This window comes from Anomaloglossus baeobatrachus, chromosome 3, assembly GCF_048569485.1.
Source record: "Anomaloglossus baeobatrachus isolate aAnoBae1 chromosome 3, aAnoBae1.hap1, whole genome shotgun sequence".
NCBI lineage: Eukaryota > Metazoa > Chordata > Amphibia > Anura > Aromobatidae > Anomaloglossus > Anomaloglossus baeobatrachus.
Window position 1 is genome coordinate 311509655 of NC_134355.1, and position 17692 is coordinate 311527346.

A 17692-nucleotide genomic window follows, 5' to 3' on the forward strand; every position below is an offset into this window, starting at 1 on the left:
GTCTGTATAGTATAGTAGTAGAAAAAAACACCAGCTCACCCACTTGGGGTTCCATAAGAATCTGACCGGTGCACGGACATCAGCATGACCCACTGAAGTGTGAATATGAAGAAGGAAATTCCCGCATCCAGGTTCTAGATTATTTTAAAAAACGAATTTCTTTATTCCAAAATGATTAAAAGGTCATTCCATATTTATGAAACAAGTGGCAATTTTCAAACAGGTACGCGTTTCGGAGGATCACCTCCTTAGTCTGAGACAACACCATTCAAATGAAAAGCCCTTAAAAAAGGTCAAGGGGGAGGGGAAAATCACAAAGAAATGACATCACATGTGTAGAAACACGACTGAGTAGGTAGCACATGAGATAGACTTTTTACAATACATTTGAAATTTCATTTTTCACATTGAGCCCATACGGCATTCTGCTATTAAGTAAAATTATCCATTTTGCTTCGCAGCGGTGTAAGAATTTTGTCAAATCGCCACCCCTTTTAGGGAGGATCACTTTTTCTGCAGCATTCACTTTGAGCGATGTCAGATTGCCAGCATGCACATTTAAAAATGTTTAGATGCGGCAGACAAGCTCCGTGTAGTGGTATGGTTAACATCATAGACGTGCTCTGAGATGCGACAGCGTAATGTACGGGAGGTATTTCCCACATACTGGACGTGGCAGCTTGTGCAGGTGATGATGTAGACCACCGCAGCGGTACCGCAATTAATAAAGGACTTAATGGTAAATTCTCGATTATTAGCACAAGATGTAAATTTGGTGGTATTAACAGTGTTTTAATGCACGGGCACATTTTTTGTTTGTGTTTTTATCCAATTATATTAAAGGTTAAGTTTTAATACTTCACTGCTCCATTCACTTTAACCTTGTGAGGTACTTTCATTACCTAGGTGAAGTTATTTCACTCTGGATGCTCTTTATTTAAACACTGATCTGGGCCCTAAGTAAGCATGATGGGTATGAGTTCTTTGTCAACACCACTATTACTAAAGGAAGACACAAGGGAACAATGCAGAACAAACACAACAGCAATCATCAGAGCCCTGGTAGATGGCAAAAAACAACACTTATCTGAGCTGCAGCAACCACAAAAGTCTTAGGCCGGCTTTGCACACTACAACATCGCAGGTGCGATGTCGGTGGGGTCAAATCGAAAGTGACGAACATCCGGCGTCACTTGCAATGTCGTAGTGTGTAAAACCTTTTTGATATGATGAACGAGCGCAAAAGCGTCCTTATCGTATCATCGGTGTAGTCTCCGACATTTCCATAATGCCAGTGCAGCGACAGGTACGATGTAGTTCCTTGTTCCTGCGGCAGCACACATCGCTGTGTGTAAAGCCGCAGGAGCGAGGAACATCACCTTACCTGCGTCCCGGCTGCTATGAGGAGGAAGGAGGTGGGTGGGATGTTTACATCCTGCTCATCTCCGCCCCTCCACTGCTATTGGCCGCCTGCCGTGTGACGTCGCTGTGACGCCGCATGACCCGCCCCCTAAGGAAGGAGGCGGATTGCCGGCCAGAACGACGTCGCAGGACAGGTGAGTGCATGTGAAGCTGCCATAATGATAATGTTCGCTACGGCAGCTATCACAAGATATCACACGTACGACGGGGGTGGGGACTATCGCACTCGACATCGCAGCATCGGCATGCGATGTCGTAATGTGGAAAGCCCGCCTTAGAACAACAGAAGACGACCTTTCCAGAGCTAAGCAAGGAACAAACTATAAACCTCACCCAAATCCCCCCAGGGTGAGGTTTATAAAGGAAGTCAGAGGCTGGTAACTGAGAGGGAAAACTGACAGTTTCCCAGGGCCATAGAGTCCGCTGCAGTAGAAACAGGGAACTGTCAGATAACAACAGGTGCTGCCAATCTCTGGGAGTAAGGGCGGTGTTACATGCAATGATTTATCGTGCGATCGCATGAGCGATCGCACCCGTCCCCGTCGTTTGTGCATCACGGGCAATTCATTGCCCGTGTCGCACAAAGTCGTTAAACCCCCATCACACGTACTCACCTCCCTAACGACGTCACTGTGGGCGGGGAACATCCTCTTCCTGAAGGGGGAGGGACATTCACCGTCACAGCGACGTCACACAGCGGCCACCCAATAGAAGCAGAGGAGTGGAGATGAGCGGGACGTAACATCCCGCCCACCTTCTTCCTTCCTCATTGTCAGCGGGACGCAGGTGAGTTGTTGTTCATCATTCCCGGGGTGTCACACGTAGCGATGTGTGCTGCCACAGGAACGATGAACAACCGGCGCGCAGAAGGAGGAACGACATTATGGAAATGAACGACGTGTCAACGAGCAACGATAAGGTGAGTATTTTTGCTCCTTAATAGTCGTTTGGAGGTGTTACACAGTACGACATCTCTATACGATGCCGGATGTGCGTCACAAATTCCATGACCCCGACGACATATCGCACGATATATCGTACCGTGTAACGCCGCCCTTACACTCAGTGTCACTGGATTGTCAGCCAGCCATGACACATCCATGACAGATACGCACATAATGATGTTTAATAAATTGCTTAGTGTGCTCATGTGACGCCCTGGCAATACCAGGTAGTCACAGTTAGGCCCCTGCATAACACCATTTCCTCATTAGGAAACACACAGCCGACGAAAAACCCAAGTGAACCCCCTTAGGGAAAGATAGTCACACCAGTGGGCGTGACCAGGCGGTTGGGACACGCCCACCCAGGGGTCTAGACAGTCCGGGGCGGGAAAAACAGACAGTTCAGCTTTGGAGTTCAGTTTGGAGAGGCGTGTGGGCTGGAGCTAAGTGTAGCTCCAGCAGTGAAGTTCAAGTTGAACGGTACCAGGGTAGGAGCCCTGATGCCACTGGCTAGGAGGCAGACGGTGGTCTCCATCAGCAGGAGACGGGAAGACGGCTCGGTGGAACCGAGGTGTACCGGGACAGGGTTGTAGCCCGCCGGTACCGACACGGGGAACTGACCCAGAAACCGGAGCACAAAGGGGGGTACTCGGACCCTGAAGCCAGGACCAGAATCTCCTGGAACTGGTTAATTAACCGATTGAGGCCAGGACTAGAGGTCTTGTCCCACCCAAAGTCCCTCATAGAAGACAACAGCCCACCGATTAGGGATAAGAGGTCACCGCCAGGGCCCATAGATCCCACGGGCCAGCATCTGCGGGCACAGCTCCTTAGGCCACATCCAGCCGGGAGCGGACTCCTGAGTTTCACACTAGGAAAGTCCACCTTACACACAGCAGTGCGGGAAAAGAATAGAGACAACCAGCCGGGTGGGGGACCAGAATGCAACCGGCCGCGGCACCGGCCACCATCACCTTGGTTTACCAGAAACTTGTGTGTTTTACTAACAGTGAATACACCCGCACCCCTTGCGGTCGCCATCCCCTGCACCAAGCCAGCGGGTCCCGGGGCCACCATCCCTACCCACGGAGGGGTTAACAACTTGCTGCACAACATCTCCCCTGGGTGCCCCGTAACAGCAGCGGTGGTGTTCCACCTCACCACACACCGTGGGTGGCGTCACGAACTTAATACGGCCTAGCCCGTACATCTACGTCCCCCCCATTTATTCGACGTGTTCGCAAGACCCCCAGGTCTGGAGACCCTCGAGCCACCACACTGGAAGGTCCGGGCCCGAGCAGCGTCGGCTGCTGGCACAGGGACGGCACACTAAGACTGCCATTATTTTTGTCAACGGGAGAACTGTTTACACAGTAGTATGTTCTACTGTACTATGAATGATGATCTCTTGATCATTAGTACAAACCAAAATGTAATTTCATCAAACAAATTAGTATTTGCTCTTTCTTTGGGTCATTGCAGCATGTTTAGTCTGCACGTTTATAGTGAAATGAGCATTTCTAGGAATGCTTGTTCACAATAATCTTTCAATCTAATTGGAACTTTGCACTGTCTACGAATTATCAGTATTGATATAACTGAAAGGATTTAATTTCACCAGTTGTACTGTATAATTAATTGTCTAAAATATCAAAATCACAAAGCAAGGGCATTCCCACTTTTACATTGATGGAATATTAATATAGTATGGTGCAATTTTCTGATAGGAGAAGCGTCAACCTCTGGGCCATCAACCAACATATAGAAGACCTCTTTAGCATCTGAGCTTCAGAGCATCTTTGTACAAGGTGTCATACATGTTCCAGTAGTTAGACCATATAATTGTAAAGCAATATCATGTGGATCAATGTCCATGAAAAGGCTTTAGCAAGTACGAACATCTACAATAAAGGTGTAACAAAAATACAAAACATGTATCATTCGCTTCTATGATCAACATATGGAATAAGAATGAACGATATACAGTATATAATAGGACCTCAGAGTGGATATGTCCTCAGATTATACTGCCCATAACTATTATGCCAGCGTCACACGGTATGATATATCGTGCGATATGTCGGCGAGGTCACGAAATTCGTGACCACATCCGGCATTGTTAGAGATGTTGTACCGTGTGACACCTCGGAACGACTGTCAACGAGCAAAAATACTCACCTTATCGTTGCTCATTGACACGTTGTTCATTTTCTTCTGTGCTCCGGTTGTTCATCGTTCCCGAGGCAGCACACGTCGCTCCGTGTGACACCCCGGGAATGACAAACACAGCTTACCTGCGTCCCGCCGGCAATGCGGAAGGAAGGAGGTGGGCGGAATATTACGTCCTGCTCATCTCCGCCCCTCCACTTCTATTGGCCGGCGGCTGTGTGACGTCGCTGTGACGTCAAACGTGCCTCCACCTTCAGGAAGAGGATGTTCGCCGCCCACAGCGAGGTCGTGCGGGAGGTAAGTATGTGTGACGGGGGTTACCAACTTTGTGCGCCACGGGCAATAAATTGCCCGTGACACACAAACGACGGGGGTGGCTGCGATCGCACATGTGATCGCACGATATATCGTCCCGTGTGATGTCGGCATTAGTCCTAATGGCATTGTGTGTTGTTTGGTGACTTGAGGCCTAAATAAGCAAGTCTGCTAATGCAGCAGCTAACCTGTCCCCATAGTATGCTGCTTTTAGATATGGCAGCTTAGCAATGTGACAGATCTGCTTTAATTTATGTTATGTTTTTTCTTCTTAAAATACAATATTTTCTTTAATATATATCATATAGGTGGTGGCGCTGACATTAAACCTTATTGATGGACAGATTTACTGGCTTGTCAAGACTGGCTTGGATATTCATATGTACCATGCGAACATACGTAAAGAAGGGTAAGGCATGACAAAGAAGTCCATACATGTGGGAAAGCTTCTTGATCAGTAGCTTCAGGATAATTTTTTCATTATTTTTCTTTAGAACTTTTGATGTAAAAGTCACAGAATATGAATCATGGGGTTATTCGGAAATCTCCCAGCATGCATTAATGTTCCATTGCAATCGGCTCTTCTGGATAAATGGGCAGAAATATATTACAGTTCAGGAGGTCAACCAAAGCTCTTGTACACCTATATCCCAACCTGCGGAGTTCACAGGTTTTATATTGGGACTAAATGCTCTTAAACCATTGCCAGGTAAGAGGAGACAAACAAAAGCCTCTGCCAGATGTGACTATAAGCCGCTTTTTCCACACTTCCTATCAAAAAGCCATTTGTTCTCATTCTCGTGTATGGCAACCCTAATATGTTGTATATCATAAATACATAGCAGTAACTCATACATACAAGAGGAACATAAGGGTCAGGATACGTTCAGAGGAACATATTTTTAGTTTATGTGCTGTTGATATCCATGTTATAGCAGACCGCTCATGGACAACACGCATACCAATTGTAGCCTATGTGTTTGTGCATTTGGGCTTTTTTCCAGATGGCCTTCAAGTCTGCATGAAAAGAAATTGCACCGTGCATCAATCTGGTCTAGTTTACAGACTTCACTAGTGCATGTGAATAGTAAGTAGGTAGCTCCTGCACCTGTCCTCAATGTAGACAAAAAATGTAGAATCATGCAAACCAGCATATGTAACTTCAGCTAATGTCTGAACTTAAAGGGAATCTGTCAGCAGGTTTTTACTGCCTCATCTGAGCATGATGTAGACAAAAAGATTCTGAATTCAACAATATATTACTTAGATTACTGGGTTTAGCCATTCTGAGACAATCAGACTTTTTAGCTTAAAGGCCGCTTTACACACTGCGATATCGTGACCGATATCATTAGCGTGGGTATCCGCCCCCATCTGTTGCGCGACACGGGCAAATTACTGCCCGTGCCGCACAACATCGCCCAGACCCGTCACACTACTTACCTGCCCTGCGACGTCGCTGTGACCGGCAAACCGCCTCCTTTCTAAGCAGGCGGTTCGTTCAGCGTCACAGCGAGGTCACAGCAGCGTCACTTAACCGCCGCCCAATAGAAGCGGAGGGGCGGAGATGAGCGGGACGTAACATGCCGCCCACCTCCTTCCTTCCGCATAGCGGCTGGGAGGCAGGTAAGGAGAGCTTCCTCGTTCCTGCGGTGTCACACGGAGCGATGTGTGCTGCCGCAGGAACTAGGAACAACTTCCTTACTGCTGCAGTAACGATTTTTGAGTATGTACCCCCATGTCACCGATGAGCGATTTTGCACGTTTTTGCGATGATGCAAAATCACTCATAGGTGTCACACGCAACGGCATCTCTAAAGCGGCCGGATGTGCGTCACAAATTCCATGACCCCAACGAGTTCGCATTAGCGATGTTGCAGTGTGTAAAGCCCCCTTTAGTCATGCATCAGAGCGAGATTTCCAGCCCACACCAGGCTCTCTAAACCCCCAAAAATCCCCTTGAGGAATAAAATGACACTTCCAACAAAAATTTTTATCTGTTAAAAAATATTTTTTTGTTTTTTAATTCAACATATATATCAGAAAAGGAAGAAGACAATCAGAAATTAATTAAGATACTAAATATGCAAAGCAAAAAATGAGGTAGCCAATATAATATAAAATTGTACAGTCCCTTCAAAATAATATATAAAGTACAACAGATCCATTTATGTAAAAGTATATATTACTAAACTTACATGAAAAATAAAAAGAGTTCAGCAGCATTAGATATATAACCAGTGTATTATATAAATACTGAAATCCTGTCTACACAACCTAAAACCACAAGATGGAGCTAAAGACAATGGAACAATACTTACAATACCTAAGTATAAGGTGCAAGTGCAATCTCAATAAAGTACAAAATTCTGCATGCCAATGTAAAGTGGTACAGTAAGTATAAGGTGCTATAAATACTAAAATCTCCAAATATAATTTTGTCTGTCTTAGGACAACAGGATCGAGAAAATCAAAATAATACATTATCTAATTCTGTTGCTGAATCTTGCTCTATTGAAAAACAAATTCAGGATTAGATGTACATACATAGAGTATCAGGGACAATTGTAAAGCAAAGGCTGACCACCTTGCGCTCTGACGCGCGTTTCGTTGCGTCACTTCCTCATGTAGCGGTCTATAGAGATTTTACACTGATAGTGAGGTGTCAGTCAGAGGGGGGGGGCGTGCCGGATTGCCCAATGTGTGAAATTGTAGTCTGAGCAATGATAAATCCTGCTCGTTAAACAGACATAGCAAATAAACCGCTGATTGGACCATGAAAATACCGTCATCCCTGAATTCTCTGTGTTAACCCTTGCAGCATGCTGTCTTCAACTTATCTAGCAAAAACCTGCTGACAGATTCCCTTTAAATAGTTACTGTCATTTACATTTTTTTTGCATAAATCAATAGTACACAAGGAAAAAAAAGGAAACTTTATAATATATACTATCCGAGAAATCTGTTTCTTTCTCTTCCAGGACTGATCTTTCATTCTCAAATTTCTCAATTCTCAGAAACAGATTTAACCCATTACTGAGACAGAAGATGGCAGTTAGTGCCCATAAACTTCTACGGAGAACTGTAACTCTTATTTTAAGAGTACCTGCAGCTGGAAGTCAGTATCTGCCTCCAGCTCCTCCTCACCTCACTACAGAACTTTATGAGCACAAACCGTCGATTCCCATCTCAGTAATGTGAAAATCTGTCTTTGCTGAATACAGGAAGAGAAAGAAGCATATTACAAAGTTACTTATTTTCATGTATACCATTGACATATGAAACAAAAATGAAAATGACGGTTACTCTTTAAACTAATGGTAACATAAAATATTTAAAGTTCTTTACTTACCAATTTTCTGACTTTCAGGCAATCTCTCACATGCCCCTGATGTAACACCTGGCATCATATTAAATTCTTCTATTGAAATAAAAGGATATTATTCTGATTTTACCATTCAGTGGACTGAGCCATCGAATATCGAATATGGAACATTATTCTATTGTGTGGAGTCCGCAGTGCTGCAGGAGCTGGTATATTGCTAAAATCACTGTTTTAAAAATGTAGTTTTCAAAAGGGTATTTCCAATTTATGTACAAGATATGCCAAAGATGTCTCATAGATGTGCGTTCCATGTTTAGGATGTCTTTAACAATCAGGATAATGGGAGACCCTTTATTAGGTAATATTGCTATAAATAGTGTTATTCTTTAATGTTAAATACATTTTTAAAGATTTTTAAGAACTTTTTTTTTTAATTTTTTGTTTCACAATCTGCATTAAAAAACCTCATAGTTTTTGTTTTATCAGGGAATTTTCATAGACATAGGCTCTATCTTTTGTATCAAGGCATTTAATAATCATGTGCAATGGTCATTGTGAATGGAGGGGAAGCAGTGTCAATGGTCACATCATCTATTGTGATTGGTTGATTCTGTGTTACCAGCATCTGTCATTGTAAAATTGCTTCTGACATTAATGAGATTGATGAAAAGTATTCCTGAAAAAACAAGAAGTGCACATCTAAAAATAGTCCCAGTGACCTGAGTGAGAATTGCATGTTTTCTACTTTTATTTTAAATGAAGTATTGTATTTTTTGGATTATAAGATGCACTTTTCCTCCCCAAAATTAGGAAAATGAGGGGTGCGTCTTAAAATTCGAATATAGGTTACCGGGAGGTGGACAATTGGCGCTGGGGCTGTGCCGGCGGCTGTCTGTGCAGCCAGCTGTCTGTGTGGGCGGATCTCTGTGCAGGCGGGCGGCCTCCTCTCTGTGCGGCCGGCTGTCTGTGTGGGCAGGCAGCTGGCTACCTCTCTGTGTGGGTTGCGGTGGCTGTGTGGAGCAGGGCGGTGCAGCGGGTGTCCCAAATGCGCTAGCTTTAAATGATGGTGCCCAGAGTTGTCACATGTCCAGATGGAGCTCTTGGCTCAAGATCTTGTCATTGAGCTGAGAGCTCAATCTGCGCACGCATCACTCCTGGCGCCATTTTTTGAAGCCCACACTGTCAACAGAGCATCTGGGACAGCACTGCACTGGCCTGCTCCACACAGCCAGCACAGCTTCCGCTGCCAGCAAAGCCTATCTGAACTAGTGGGCAGGAGGTCCACTAATTTGTGATGGCCACCCCCTAGCACGCCACCCTAACCCAGTCCCAGTGGGAGGGCAACTGACTGTGTGTTGTGTGAATTGTGCTGGTTACCGGCAATGACCTCTTTCGTACCCGGGATGAATACTACACCTCAGCCGAGGTGCAGTACCCTGTGGCGACTCAAGCCTCGGGGCGCCACACTTGTGCCCTGGTATAAGCATGTGTTCCTATATCTGTTCCTTTATACCTGTACCAGCCTGTGATCCTAAATCCGTGTTCCTGCCAAAACCTGAACTTGTACCTGATCCAGTCATGTGAGTACCTGTACCAGCTTTCACCTTGTTGGTTATCCAAATCCTGTCCCAGCAGAAGCTCTACTTCGTCTTGCCAATTTCTGTTAAGTGTTATTTTCCACGGATACTTGGACTGTCTTGGAGAGGTATCTGGTTTCCACCGGCAGCCAAGTCCAACCTCACCATCTGAGGTTCTAGTGAATACCCGCTGGGCACTTAGTTACACCTCTCCAGAGTAAGCCGGTAATCCATGATCCCATGGAATGACATCCCTTCCCTGGCCAGATCGGTCATTGCCGTTCCACCTGTAAGGGTGGCTTTACACGCTATGATTTGGGGTCACGGAATTTGTGACGCACATCTGGCCGCTGTAGCGATTTCGTTGTGTGTGACTCCTAGGAGCTATTTTGGATCGTTGCAAAAACGTCCAAAATTGCTCCTCGTTGAAATGGGGCTCCTCTCCCAATTATCTCTGCTGTCGCTTGGGCGAAGTTGATCCTCGTCCCTGCGGCAGCACACATCGCTACTGTGACGCCGCTGGAATGAGGAACCTCTCCTTATCTGCCACACGCCAGTAATGAGGAAGGAAGAAGGTCACGCTCATCTCCGCCCCTCCGCTTTGATGGGGCAGCCGCTTAGTGACGTCGTTGTGACGCCGAACGAACTTCCCCCTTAAAAAGGAGGCGGTTTGCCGGTCACAGCGACGTCGCCGAGCAGGTAAGTACGTGTGACGCTGCCGTAGCGATAATGTTCGCTTCGGCAGCGATCTTCACATATCGGCATAACGATAGGGGTGGGTGCTATCACGCTCGCCATCGCTAGCATCGGCTAGCGATCTCATAGCGTGTAAAGCCCGCTTAACACTTTATAAGGACACAATGAATGAACATCATAGAGTGGTATGTCCTGCTCAGAAGCCAAATATGTCACAAAAGAGAGCTGCATACGGCTCTTAAGGCCACTTTATACACAGCGACATCGCTAGCAATGTCGCTGGTGAAAGCACCCGCCCCCGTCGGTTGTGCATCACGGGCAAATCGCTGCCTGTGGCGCACAACATCGCTAGGAACGGTGACACGTACTTACCTGCCTGGCAACGTCGCTGTGGCCGGCGAACCGCCTCCTTTCTAAGGGGGCGGTACATGCGGCGTCACAGCAACGTCACTAAGTGGCCACCCAATAGAAGTGGAGGGGCGGAGATGAGCAGGCGTAACATCCTGCCCACCTCCTTCCTTCCTCATTGCGGGCGGCTGCAGGTACGATGTTGTTCCTTGTTCCTGCAGTGTCACACATAGTGATGTGTGCTGCCGCAGGAACGACGAACAACCGGCGTCCTGCAACAGCAACGATAATTGGGATTAGAACGACGTGTCAACGATCAACGATAAGGTAAGTAATTTTGATCGTTAACGGTTGTTCGTGCGTTTCACACGCAACGACGTTGCTAACGAGGCCGGATGTGCATCACGAATTCCGTGACCCCAACGACATCTTGTCAGCGATGTCGTTGCGTGTAAAGTGGCCTTTATTCTCATAAAATCAAGACACTGAGTGGCTTTAATGTAATACTACATGTTCATGACAGCAGGAAGACATGATGAAATGGTAAAGAATTGAAACATAAAGTATATACAGCAAGAAAGTTGTTTAATATTACAATAAGACATTATTCACAAATTTGTCAGAAATTACTTCCAGGCTGCAGTTTTAAGATCAGTTTTTAACCCATGTCAGTGTGGCGCCCTGAACAAGCCAGGACGTCACAGGTACTGCAACAACACACCCCACACCCCGGCTAGGCACATCAAGGTCAAACACAAATGCTTGTTGCCTCCCTCCAGGGGCTGATGTCCACACCAGGGGGTGGGCCAAGCGGTTGGCCCCACCCACCGAGGAGTTCACAGGCCTGAAGGCAGGAAAAGGAGGTCAGAGTGAGGCAGTTCAGTTTAGAGGTTAGTTTTTCAGATGAGTTTGGAGAGTGAAGTGGTAGTAGAGGAGACTGATCGTGTCCGGGTGCATGGCCCGGGCACATACAGCAAGGTTGGCAGACGGTGGTGACCGTCTGCAGGAGAGGCTGATTGAAGTGAACCGTAAGGACCGGGGACGGGCGGTGGCCCACCGGTACCGGATCGGGGAGCGAAGAGAAGCCAGCACCATTCAGCAGGGCTTACGGACCCTGACCAGGCTAGGAGTCGCCGTAAAACTGGTCAAATCCGTTAGCGAAGGGAACCTCCGGGGTTTCCCAGCAGTCAAGACCCGATTGAAGGCAACATCTCAAACCGTGAAGGGAAATACAGTCACTGCCAAGGCTACAGTTCCCAGGGCCAGAGCCTGCGAGCAAAAGGGGCTCCCTCAGCATCCATCCAAGCTGGGGAGTGGGTTACCGGTGGGAAGCCATTGGAACCGTGAACACAACACAGGTGCAGGGAAAGGCAGTCACCGCCAACCTACCGGGAGGAGAACAACCGCAGCCATCTGTGGGACCCGTCCATCCAGCCATTTGTTTTACCGGAGACTTTGGATTCATCATTGGCTGAGTGAGTACCACCATGCCGTGCGGCACCGCGCTGCCACCGCGACCCTGCACCTCACCAGGCCCCGTAACCCGCCTGTCATCCCTCCCCTCACCGGGCCCCGGGACAACCAACCCCCCTACCCACGGAGGGGAAAAACAACATCCAAGCTGCTCCCTGTCATCGCTCCCGGATCCCCGTCCAGAGCAGCGGTGGTGTCACAACCTCACCACAACCGTGGGTGGCGTCACGGACAATATCCCTAAACTAAACCATTCCCCTTTTCACTCACTGGGATCCGGCCCACCGCTCGAGCCACCACCGAGCAGCAGCAGCAGCAGCCGGACCCGAGCAGTGGGTGAGCGCAGCGTCCCCTCCCCACCCGCGACATCAGGAGTGGATCAGAAAGCGATATAAGTTATTAGAGAATAAAAAATAATAGAATGTCACCTTTTGATACCTTCCTTTCTACAAGGAAGAAAAATGATCTAAAGACTGCATATGCAAATTTCCACCTATGGAAATCTAGGCTTGGAATGTAAATATGGAATTTGTACAAAGACAATAATTAGCAGAGATGGACTTCTGTTTTTATAAACACACACACATAATGAGTGAGTTTGCTTCTAAGCAGATATAGTTTGTTTTATGACATCTTATTATACCCAAGGCAGAATATATGTGGCTATAAGAAGGAGATCTTGTGAGGATCGAAGGTTACGTGCAGGTAAGTACTGGGCCACTAGGTCACAGAAGTAGGGAGGAGACAGGTTGTGGATGGCTTTGTATGTCATGGTTAGTGTTTTGAACTGGAGTCGTTGGGCAATGGGAAGCCAGTGAAGGGATTGGCAGAGAGGAGAGGTCGGGGAGTAGCGGGGGAACAGGTGGATTAGTCGGGCAGCATAGTTTAGAATAGATTGTAGTGGTGCGAGACTGTTAGAAGGGAGGCCACAGAGCAGGAGGTTGCAATAATCCAGGCGGGAGATAATAAGGGCATGCACTAGGGTTTTTTGCAGCTTCTTGGGAAAGGAATGTACGGATCCGGGAAATATTTTTGAGTTGGAGGCAGCAGGAGGTGAAGAGGGCTTGGATGTGTGGTTTGAAAGAGAGATCAAAGTCTAGGATTACTCCCAGGCAGTGAGCACGTAGGACTGGGGAAAATGAGCAGCCATTGACATTGATGGATGTGTCAGGTGGGGGGGGTTGAGTGAGGAGGAGTAAGGACAATTGTCACTGGGTCCTTCTCCCATATCACACAATCAACAGAGCGAGAGATGACGGTACAATCCAAAGAGCATTTATTCCAAGCAAACCAAATGGTCCATAACTGTCATGATTGACTCCTGACTAAGCCTTTTTTTAGTTTCACTTCTGATTCAGGTCACATTAGGGGTTAATCCTTTCTGTCTCGTTCTGGAGGTCAGGCTGCTTTATTAGGGCACTGTTTCTCTTGGACTTCACCAGTGATATTTCTGGCTCTGCTGTGTTCTGCTCTTGAGTGACCTGTTGTCTGCCCTGCCCCCTCCTGACCTCCATGATCACTTGACCTGTTAACCTCCACTGTTGTCTGTTTCCATCAGTGTCTCTCCCGCTGTCTCCCTGTTCGTTCCTTATCTGTTTACCTTAATTCTGTCTTGTTTTCCCACTCCCCCTCGCTTCTAGGCTCTGATTTCCCGGTGTGAGGTAGCGTGGTCAGCTGCGCGGCAGAAAACACGGGATCCAGGCACCAAGGGTCACAGCACACGGTTTATTTCACAAACCAAAAAAGTCCAATACAGTACACACTTGTTTCTCCGGCAGAGACTCAGGGAGTTGTGTTCACTCCCTCACACACTAAGAACCCACGCCCATGTTCCTGTTTCCTTTTAACCCTCCTTTCAGCCTGTAGGGAAACAGGATTAACCCTGGAGTGGAGTTGCTTACTATACATGGAGGGAGCACAACCGGGGCGAGACGTACCGGCCGTCATGGACCAGCCCGGTCACAGTCTCACATACCCCCCCCCCTCAGTTCAAGCGCGTGGGGTTGAACTCCCGCCAGCAAACACGGGCCGTGGGACAAGGCATCGGCGTTTCCCTGCAACCTACCGACCCGGTGTTCAACCGTAAAACAGAAGTTCTGCAGAGAAAGGAACCACCGGGTAACCCGGGCATTCCGTTCCTTGGCGGACCGCATCCAGACCAGCGGAGAGTGATCAGTCACCAAGCGAAACTGCCGTCCCAGCAGGTAATAGCGTAGGGACTCCAAGGCCCACTTAATCGCCAGGCACTCCTTCTCCACTACGCTATAATTCCGCTCGGGAGGGGTGAGCTTCCTACTCAAGAAGGTGACGGGGTGTTCCTCCCCCTGAACCACCTGAGACAGCACTGCCCCCAGGCCGACCTCAGAGGCGTCAGTCTGTACTATAAACTCCTTCCGGAAATCAGGGTTGACAAGAACGGGCTGTCCGCACAGGACCCCCTTCAAGGCCCGGAAGGAGTCCTCGGCCTGCGGAGTCCAGCGCACCATGACGGACTTCTTGCCTTTGAGAAGGTCCGTCAAGGGGGCCGATAGTCCCGCAAAATTCTTTACAAACCTCCTGTAGTACCCCACAATACCCAGGAAAGCCCTAACCTGCTTCGTGGTCAGGGGTCTAGGCCACTTCTGGATCGCCTCAACTTTGTTAATTTGGGGCTTAATCACTCCTTGGCCTATTACGTAGCCCAAGTAGCGGGCTTCCGTGAGTCCCAACGCACATTTCTTGGGATTGGCTGTCAATCCGGCTGTTCGGAGCGCGTTCACCACCGCTTGTACCTGGTCCAAGTGGGTCTGCCACTCGGAGCTGTAAATAATGATGTCATCAAGGTACGCTGATGCATACGCCTGGTGGGGTTCCAGCACCAAGTCCATCAACCTCTGGAACGTGGCTGGAGCGCCGTGTAACCCAAAAGGCAAGACAACATAGTGGAAGAGACCCTCCGGCGTAACAAACGCGGTTTTCTCCTTGGTGGACTCAGTCAGTGGCACCTGCCAGTACCCCTTGGTCAGGTCGAGCGTGGTGAAATATCGCGCCTGTCCCAGCCTATCAATCAGCTCATCCACCCGGGGCATGGGGTAGAGATCGAACTTGGATATTTCGTTCAATCTCCTAAAGTCATTGCAGAACCTTAAGGAGCCATCGGGTTTTGGTATTAGGACAATGGGACTAGCCAATTCACTCCGGGATTTTTCGATGACCCCTAGGCGTAGCATTGTCTTCACTTCTTCTGATATGGCTTGTCTTCGAGCCTCCGGTACCCGGTATGACTTCAGGCGTACCTTCAGGTGAGGCTCGGTGACAATGTCATGTCGTATCAGACTTGTCCTACCAGGCAGCTCGGAGAAGACATCGGGGTTCTGCTGAATCAGCCGTCTGGCCTCTCGCCTCTGTTGCTTGGTGAGGGCTTCTCCAATCCTTACTTCCGGTTCGTCCTCTCCTGAGGTCGCGGGAGCAGTGGTTGAACGACCCGAAGAGGAGGGAGATGGGGAAAAATCAACCATCAGGCTTTCCCGTTCCTGCCAAGGTTTTAACAGGTTGACATGGTATATTTGTTCTGGTTTCCGCCTACCGGGCTGCAATACCTTATAGTTGACCACCCCGCTTCTTTCCTTTATCTCGTAGGGGCCTTGCCACTGAGCCAGGAATTTACTCTCCGCCGTGGGGATTAATACCAACACCCGATCTCCGGGTTTAAAGGTCCGCACGGTGGCTTGTCTATTGTAGCGGCCGCTTTGCGCGGCCTGAGCCTCCTGTAAATGCTCCTTCACAATTGGCATGACCGCGCTTATGCGGTTCTGCATTCCTAAAATGTGTTCAATCACACTTTTATGGGGGGTGGGCTCCTGCTCCCATGTTTCCTTTGCCAGGTCCAACAATCCCCGGGGATGTCGCCCGTATAACAACTCAAAAGGCGAAAACCCCGTGGATGCCTGTGGCACCTCTCGGATGGCAAACATCAAATAGGGAAGCATCATATCCCAGTCCTTCCCGTCTTTGGAAATCACCCTTTTGAGCATGGATTTCAGGGTTTTATTGAAACGTTCCACTAAACCGTCCGTTTGAGGATGATACACAGACGTACGCAACTGCTTGATCTGGAGTAGCCGGCATAGCTCTTTGGTCACTTTAGACATGAATGGGGTCCCCTGATCTGTAAGGATCTCCTTGGGCAACCCCACCCGGCAGAACACAGCAAACAACTTCCGAGCTATAAGCTTTGCTGCAGTATGTCTGAGAGGTATCGCCTCTGGATACCGGGTGGCATAGTCAACGATCACTAGGATGTGTTGGTGCCCTCGAGCGGACTTTACGAGGGGCCCCACCAGATCCATCCCTATCCGTTCAAAAGGGACTTCTATAATGGGTAACGGTACCAACGGACTGCGAAAGTGTGCCAGGGGTGCGGTAAGCTGACACTCCGGGCAGGTTTCACAGAACCGCTTTACCTCCCCAAAGACCCCGGGCCAATAGAACCTTTGCAATATTCGCTCCTGCGTTTTCTTGACCCCTAGGTGGCCACTCATCAGGTGTTTATGAGCCAAGTCGAGGACCCGCCGGCGATACGGCTGGGGCACCACCAACTGCTCTACCCCCACGCCCCGTATTTCATCTACCCGGTAGACTAAATCCTGCTTAAGAGCGAAATGGGGGTACCTTACCTGGGCACCGGGCAGCTGTGCCACCCCGTCAACCACTGTCACCCGACTCCGGGCATGTATTAATGTAGGGTCCTGGAGTTGGGCTGTCCCAAACGTATCCGGGGACGCCTCCAACTCCAGGATGGGCTCGACCATCTCAGCCTCTCCTGCCAATACCTCTAGGGGTGACCTATCGGGTTCACATTCTGTCCCTATCATGGGGACCCCTACAGCAGGCGTCCCGGATTCGGGATTGTCGGGCTCAGGTCCCGGACTGTCCAATACCCGAAGGGACTTAGGAGGCCCCTTCCATAGAGTCCAAAAATACGGCAGATCCCTTCCTAGGATCACGTCATAGGGAAGAGAGTTCATAAGTCCCACCTCATGTTGCACCTGTCCGCAGGGTGCTGTGATGGTGACGACCCCCGTGGGATAGTCTCGGCGGTCCCCATGTATGCAAACCACCCCCACGGTACGTCCTGTGGCCTTTATGTTAGCCCTTAGGGTTGATCGCACAAGGGTCACTAAGCTTCCGGAATCCAACAAGCCTGTAACCGGAAATCCATTCACCTGTATTTGGCACAAGTGGGGCGCAGTCTCCGGGGAGACAAGGTCCGCGGTATACACCGCCTGAGCATACATTGAACCCCGCCGGGTAACCCCACAATCCATGGGCTCCGTGGTGAGTGGACACTGAGCTTCCATATGTCCCACCCGCTGGCACCGCCAACATCTAATAGGGAAGGATACCCCCTTGATGAGTTGTCGTTTAGGGTACATGGCCTTCCG

At 48.7% G+C, this 17692-nt stretch overlaps 1 protein-coding gene across 1 annotated transcript in view; it reads left to right on the forward strand.

Annotated features, from left to right (window-relative positions):
• Positions 1–17692, forward strand: part of ROS1 (ROS proto-oncogene 1, receptor tyrosine kinase) — a 480047-nt gene that overhangs the window by 140948 nt on the left and 321407 nt on the right. The window contains exons 15-17 of the mRNA XM_075340023.1: positions 5159–5259; positions 5345–5559; positions 8221–8384. Coding sequence (XP_075196138.1) covers positions 5159–5259; positions 5345–5559; positions 8221–8384 — 480 coding nt within the window. The remainder of the gene's footprint in view (positions 1–5158; positions 5260–5344; positions 5560–8220; positions 8385–17692) is intronic.